This window comes from Priapulus caudatus, unplaced genomic scaffold (assembly GCF_000485595.1).
Source record: "Priapulus caudatus unplaced genomic scaffold, Priapulus_caudatus-5.0.1 Scaffold149, whole genome shotgun sequence".
NCBI lineage: Eukaryota > Metazoa > Priapulida > Priapulimorpha > Priapulimorphida > Priapulidae > Priapulus > Priapulus caudatus.
In genome coordinates, this window is record NW_014577210.1 from 343,026 (window position 1) to 351,332 (window position 8,307).

The 8,307-nt window shown below is 46.7% G+C and overlaps 1 protein-coding gene across 1 annotated transcript in view; it reads right to left on the minus strand.

Annotated features, from left to right (window-relative positions):
* The window catches only part of LOC106806234 (fatty acid-binding protein, brain-like), a 15,317-nt gene extending 11,468 nt beyond the window's left edge, over positions 1-3,849 (minus strand). Inside the window, exon 1 of the mRNA XM_014808101.1 lies at positions 3,597-3,849. Within this exon, the coding sequence (XP_014663587.1) occupies positions 3,597-3,666 (70 nt within the window). The 5' untranslated portion in view covers positions 3,667-3,849. The remainder of the gene's footprint in view (positions 1-3,596) is intronic.
* Positions 3,850-8,307: the final 4,458 nt, after the last annotated feature.

The window sequence follows — 8,307 nt, forward strand, 5'->3', positions numbered from 1 at the left end:
GTAGTAGTAGTAGTAGTAGTAGTAGTAGTAGCAGTAGTAGTAGTAGTAGCCCACAGTTATTTGCTAATATTGTTTTTATTAAAGCTACATGCGTATAGCAATATCTTAAGATGAATGAAATACTAACATGACAACAATAAATAGTTTTTCGTAAAAACTTACTGACGTTTTTCGTGCGCAGTGCAGGTGTACAACGCAAAAACTAACCAACCACCTGCGCGTATAATTACATAGCAAAAAGTACACTTGCTACTGCTTCCACGTGTAATTACTTTACAACCCGTGCAGGCTCACTAATTGGAATAGTGACGGCAGTTTAAGACATCGGCGTAATCGCTGGTGAATGATTGATTAAATGTTCATGGTTTCACGATTCTGCGGAGCTACGATTTTCTCGACAACGCTTCACGATGACATTGTGTGACATTGTAAACGCTTGTATAAGTTTAGCACGCGCTACGTAATAAAACGTTCACACTCATAAATACACACACGCACACACACGCGCGCGCACGCACACAAACACACGCACACACGCACACACGCACACACGCACACACGCACCCCCGCACACACGCGCACACACACTCACACACACACACACATGCACACACACACACACGCACCCACGCACACACACGCACGCACGCACACACACACGTACACACGCACGCACGCACCCACGCACACACGTGCACACGCACCCCCGCACACACGCACACACACCCCGCTCCTTGCTACCACACACACGCACGCACGCACGCACGCACGCACGTACACACGCACGCACGCACCCACGCACGCACGTACGCATGCACGCACGCACGCACGCACGTACGCATGCACACACGCACACAAGCACGCACGTACGCACTCACGCCTGCGGTTGCGGCGCCATTTTGTCTATATGCTCACTGGACCTTACCTCGACCTCCGTGATGCGCTCCGAGATGCAGAAATTAATCTAATGAAATAATTACATTTCGCGTTTAATTATACATATATTCGAGCGCCATCGTCGATGTGCGAGACCGTATACGAACAGATGCAACGATGAGAAGCGGTGACAGCCTGGCTTACGCAGCGGTTGCGTGTGATGCGTGAGCACGATACTCACGACACAGCACGCTAGTCTACTCGCAGTCATCTGAGTGAGAGATTAGTCGCGGCTAAGTAACACGGCGCTAGAGCGGAGATGCCGCAATTCGTAATTAAATCGGAAACGGAAACATACACGAATGAGGGGCACGCATTTGCCATTTACAGCCAGCCGTGATTGCGTAATTAAATACGAAAAGAAAATGACTGTAATTAAATGTTACTGTTGTTTACCAGTGAAGGCCTATTTAAACGTAATAGCTTGAGGGATGCATAAGACGCGCAGATATTTATACGCACAGACATTACTACTTTATTCTACTACTTCAAGCTGAGTAAATGCATAGTAGTATATGACAAAATTACTCTATGTGTGTAGAGAGAGAAAGAGAGAAGAAAGGAGATAAAGAGAGAGAGAGTGAGAGAACGAGAGAGAGATAGAGAAATATAATATAATATAATATGTGAGTTGTGGTATGCGTACCCTTACTGTACAGGTCTACCATTTCTTACTAAACTGTAGGAGAGTATACTCACCTCCACAGCTATTGCGTCCGTATACGTATGAAGGCCTCTACGTACGCGCGGCCCTGCGCCATTCTAGCGCGCCTTCGTACCTATTTAATTATGGCTTAGAGTTAGACGTTAATGAAGAAATAATCATTGAGCCAGCTCTCGTTGGCTGCTGTTCTCCTTGCGACTGGTTGGCGTTTAATGAGGCCCGTAACGATGCAGAATTAAGACGGGAGACAGCGATGTGTGCAATTAACATGTTTGCGAATGCCTCTTATATGAGTTCGCGTTAATTGACTGAAGTCGGCGGCCACCTGCTCACGCCGTTAATGACCGCGCGCACGCACGCACGCACGCACGCACGCACGCGCGCGCGCACGCTCGCTCGCTCGTACATATGCATACACGCAGGCACGCACGCACGCGCGCACGCTCGCTCACATGCGCGCACGCACGCACGTACGCACGCACGCACACACGCACGCACGCACGCACGCACGCTCGCCCGCTCGCAATAGTGTGTCATAAGCTTAGCATTTTTGTTCCTATGTGCTCCCGTCCGATGTGCGTGCTTGCCGCATATGTGCGTGTGTGTATGCGTGCGTGTGTGTATGTGCGTGTGTGTATGCGCGCGCGTGTATGTGCGTGTGTGTATGCGCGTGTGTGTATGCGCGCGCGTGTACGCGCTCTCGAGGTGTCTTGATTGCACGGTTGCAAGTTGATATACGCGGTATGCATGTGTGCGTGTGTGCATAATGCGAATACACGCACATACACACACGCACGTACACGCGCACACACACACACGCACATATGCGGCAAGCACGCACATCGGACTAGAGCACATAGGAACAAAAATGCTAAGCTTATGGCATTCTAGCAGGACACCCGGCGTTGCCCGGGAAATAAAGCGCTCAGTTGGTGACCACTTGGTTGTACCCTCTCACTCTTGCTCCCGCGCTCTCTCCCGCACTCTCTATTCATCTATATATCTATCTATCCATCTATGTATGTATGTATGTATGTATGTATGTATGTATGTATGTATGTATGTATGTATGTATGTATGTATGTATGTATGTATGTATGTATGTATGTATGATGCTGCTGCTGCCACAGCTGCTGCTACTTCTACTACTGCTGCTGCTGCTGCTATTGCGACGATGACGTGCGAGCGACACAAAACGTCTGTCGCTCCGGGGTACGCTGGGCGGGGCGCGCACTCCCTCCGACACGGCGTGTAGCCATCGTTAGCGCGTAGACCCGTTACGCACGTCTGCGCGGAAGTGCACGCACGCACACACGCACGCACGGACGCACGCACGCACGCACGCACGCACGCACGCACGCACGCACGCACGCACGCACGCACGCACGTACGTTAGCAGGCGTGTGATGACGGTTACAGCGATTATATACGTGAGCAATGGTTATGTCGTCTTCTGCGATACCTGATGGGGATCTTTGCGCTTGCACTCGCTGGTTACTCGGCTGCCGGTTATAGCTACCGAGGGAAATCTAGCTCTAGACTTCACTCCGCCACATGCTGAGCGAACGGCTATAGTTCTAGAGCTAGGGCAAACCAGACATCGACCCACGCGTGTGAAACAGTAGCGGCGGTGGTGCGCGCAGGCTCGCGGTGCGTGGCGCACAGCTACTGGAGAGTTAGAGAGTTAGAGACTCATCAATGACGGCAGATGCGCGGAAGTAGGGCGGTGCAGCCGGCATACATACATCATACATCACACATCATACATACATGCATACATACATGCACGCACGCACGCACGCACGCACGCACGCACGCACGCACACACACACACACACACATACATACATACATTACACACACATACATACATCATACAGCATACATGACGACCACGTCACCGTGCCGACGGACCCAGTCGGTCGGTGCGCGCGACAGCGTCGTGTGCACGCATTCGCCGCCTGGTGTCACCCGCGCAACTCTCGCGATTTCTTACCCAGAGCCTTCATGTACTCGTCGAAATTCTCAGTCTTCGCCAGCTTCCATTTGCCGCAGAACTGTGCCATGTCTTCGCGTGAAATGTCGTGGACGATGGCGTGCACGCGTGCTCGTACAGACAGATAGATAGCTGGTGGGGTGGTGAGGTGGGCAGCTAAATGTTAGAACGCGCGAGCAGATGCTGTCACTCGAGTGTCAGCATCGAACGTTGAGCGAAGGCACACGCGCTGTCTGCTGCTCCTGCTGCTACTGCTGCTGTTGCGAGCGAGTAAAACAAGAGAGCATATGCCGCGCACTGGTGCCGGCCGACAGCTAGCGACCCTGGCGGATCGGGGTTAAACGCCGACGGCGTCGATAGATGGCGTGGGCGGTCCGCTGATGTTTCAATCAGGAGTGCATGAATGGAGGAGGGAGATTCAGAATGTGAAGAGAGTACATGGGTAAAGACATCCAATTATAAACGCCGGCTTTGATCTACTGATCTCTTTCTTTATTTCTCTCTCTGTCTCTCTCTCTCTCTCTCTCTCTCTCTCTCTCTCTCTCTCTCTCTCTCTATATATATATATATCCTGTAATTAATGTATCTCAATGAGTTTCCGGGAACTAGTTCTAATGAATGAGTGTGATTAGAAATGTAGACAATTAAGGGTGTTCCATTTTGTACTAATCTGGCAGTGTAAAAACTTTCACGTCTGACACTCATATTTGTATGGAGAGACAATCAGACCATTTCAAGGATTGATTGTTACATTTGTGACACTACATTACATTTGTGACACTACATTACATTTGTGACACTACATTACATTTGTGACACTACATTACATTTGTGACACTACATTACATTTGTGACACTACATACGTGTCGCTAACCCACAATATGAGTGTGGTTTGTTCGTTACTCGTCTGGCGTCTGTTGATAGTTCGCTTTAAAGTATGCAGAAATTTCTCATCCGAAACTGACTTTGTGCTAAGTAAGGCATGTGTGTATCCATCCAGTAAAATAATAATATGGCTATGTATACTGCACTGTGAATGAATGTGTGTTGCATAATGCTGCGAAGCAATCGATAATGAGGATCGACAAAACTTTTCATTGTTGCTAATTTTGTTATTATCTAACCACCCGGTATTTGGAATTCGAAATAGGGTTACAAAATTGTATACATTTGAGCGGAACTTCCAATCCCCCTGGGGGGGGCGAACCCACCGAACCCTCCCTGGCTACGCCCCTGGTATTAGTTATATATAAATATCAGTGTTTCAATCGAGTTATCAAATTTTTAGCAGGTAAAAAATATACTATTTCACAGTTACTGTTTACGAAAATCGTATTTTCGACGATTTTTTCTGTTGAATTCCATTCCAGCGAAAGACTTGTCTGGTATTTCTCGGTTCCCACATATTTAAACTAGTCCGATCACACGTCCAGGAAATAACGGCCAACGTCATCAATCAATGGCCATGGCACGGAAACAATGTAGATATTCCTCGCCTGCTAAATGCTGTAGACTGGTACCGGTCGCGCGCAGTTTCACCCTACACTAATACGCTACTTGTAGCCGATAGAGCTGCCTCGGATCCCTCATCCGGTCTAAAACCCACGAGAATCTGTATTAATATTATAGATAGGTGGCGCAACAAAGCCAAGTTGCAATGGCAACAGGCTACAGGTACCACGGTCGGAAATCATTTCCCCATAGGCGGCCATACTTACGAAAATAGTCATAATCAGCAAAAGTTTTTTTGAGAAATCACAATGCCATCTTCTAAATCTACTCGCAACTGACACCATATTAATATGTTGTTAACTCAAAAATTCGTCGATAATTTGTGCTGTTGTAACAAGCTTTTGCCGGCACGCACTTCGAAATGGGCCACTTTGCAAAATGTAATTTTACTAGCCGAAAAAGTAGGCTTCCTTCGAAAATTCTCGCGGCCGTCCCAGCAACGCACCTCGGACGAGCCGCTTATACTGTCGATTCAACAGAGATTCTAGTTTCTGAACTTAACAAACGCAAAGAGTTCTAAGCATTTCTAATAAGAAATGACAAATTCAAGCGCACGCTTGACTTCACAGCATACACATTGACATTCACAGCATACACTGAAATACGATCTCATTCTTGCTAATTTCCCACAGGTTTTGTCTATATTCAGGAATCAGGCCGCATACAGGAGATAATTTGCATATTTTGTCACGTGGTTATTGTTATAAACAATCAGATGTAATCGCGGTGGAGAAGGAGGGAGAAGGCTGGTGGAGAAAGGAGGAGGGGGAGAAGGGAAAGGTGGTGAGGAGGGGGAGAAGCTGTGGAGAAGAAGAGGGGAGAAGCTGGTGGAGGAGGTGGTGGAGAAGGAGGAGGGTGGAGAAGGTGGCAGGGAGGTGGCCTCTTTCCCTGGCACACCTTCTCCCTTCTCCACCACTTCACACCCCCTTCTCCACCACCTCCTCCTTCTCCACCAGCTTCTTCCCTCTTCCCTTCTTCATTCTCCACAGCTTCTCCCACCTCCTCCTTTCCACCAACTTCCCCCCTCTCCTTCTCTCACCAACCTTTTCCCTTCTCCCTTCCTCCTTCTCCACAGCTTCTCCCTCCTTCTCCACTAGCTTCTCCCCCTCCTCCACCACCTTCTCCCTCCGCTTTCCCCTCCTCCTTCTCCACCAGCTTCTCCCTCCTCTTTCTCCACCATCTTCTCCTTCTCCCTTCCTCCTTCTGCACCAGCTTCTCCCTCCTCCTTCTCCACCACCTTCTCCCTTCTCCCTGCTCCTCCCTTCACCATCTTCTTCACAGCTGGAAGTGACGTCACGAACCGCGATTACAACTGATTGGTACTGACATAGAACGCACGTGATAAACATAGGCAAATTATCTCTGTACCGGCTTGATAATATAGACAAACCCATTTCCTCACCGTAATACATACAAACTATGGAAAGCCATCGCCTTCAAAAATCATTTTTAAACATTTCAAATACACAATTTTAATCAATTTAAAACAATATTAAAATCATTCAAATTAATTAATAAAAATACATTACTTATATTGTAGAGAAATTAAGTTTTTCTGTTGATGGTAGGAGCACTTTTCCCAGTAATGACAATATCAGAATCCAAGCGTCTCCTGACTCTCCTCGCCATGTAACGTACGCCCACGGATAGCTACTCAACACAAGTAACGTGGCACGTAATCCACGCCAGAGGGCGCCAGAGTATAACTAGACGTAGAGACTAAATCCGACGGCTTATCAAGTTGTGCGATATTTATTCTCTATGGAATAGAATTCTCTTGCAGATTAGCTTACCATGATAAGCGCAGGCGTATGTGTGCGCCATGGTAGAGGCATCGGCGCATCCTTGATCCCAGCTAGAAGTCTATCTATATCGTGTCTAATCGGCAATTAGCTTGCCACTCCAGATGTGTCTAACCCCTACACAAGAGCTTCGAAGTGAAAAGCAGTGTGCCATCAGTTGCACCCGACTAGAGTGCCAGAATATAAAACCTGTAGAGTGCACAATCGTGGCATTGCGCATGCGAAAATGAAGCCTTATAGGTTTCTAGAAATCATAAATGGGGCCCCACTGGTTCGTGATACAATGCTACCGCTGTATTTGGCCATACAGTGAGAGACCTATTTGTGTTAATGCGAATGAATTTCGGGAAGGCATATTGTTGGTAGTTAGAGTAATAGTCTCGGTTCACAAGGGAAAAGTTTCCGCATGTGATTTGCTTTTAATGTCTAATTGTTTTATCATGCATAGAGTCCTTGCTATTTCCAGACTGTCGATCTTTTACATCAATTCATGGCAGTACTCCTTGCAGCAATTTTACACGTTGACACGTAATTTGTGTTTTTAGTAGGTAAATAACAGTTTGACAGAATAACTTTCCTTAGTCCTAAGTATGCTTCTCCACGCTTGCAGCACATGAATGTTATTTTACTGTTTATTACAATGCTAAGATACATGCAACAGTAGCCTTCCGCTAATTGCGCACTTATTTCGCTTTGGAAAAGACCTTTTCCTGATTTTTTGTGTGTAGTAATTTTCGGCAGAGGTGCACAAATTCGTGTTATACATGTAAGGTGAATGCCTCATGGACATCTAGAAGACATGAAAGTGAGATGGCCTTGTCGTGTAATGTGCCATTCCGTCAAATGACATAGCAATGGTGACCGTCCGTTGTTTTTGTGTTTGAAACGGGATCCTCCAACTCGCTGAAATGCGCGTGATTAGCTGGAAAAAGTTTCAGGCAGAGTCTGGACCTGAAATCTGTGGTTATTTTGTTGTTGTTTTCACCTTTATTGTGATGGAATAAATTGTATCTTGTGTATTTTTAATTAATTAATGCTTAAAGCATATCGAGGCCTGCTGCCTATGGACGCCCTCTACTGTTGTACAATCTGTTGTACAATTTTGTTAAACTGTTGTACAAAGTTGTACAATACTGTTGTACAGAATCTGTGGTTATTTTGTTGTTGTTTTCACCTTTATTGTGATGAATAAATTGTATCTTGTGTATTTTAATTAATTAATGCTTAAGGCATATCGAGCTGCTGCCGCCTGTCTATGGACGCCCTCTACTGTTGTAACAACAGCCTTAGGAAGCGCTGCATGCTCCCTATTGCCATATAATGGTGGTGTCCAACAGTGAATATATTATGCTCAAATTTTCGGACGGCGCATTACAAATATAAAATCTTTGTGACA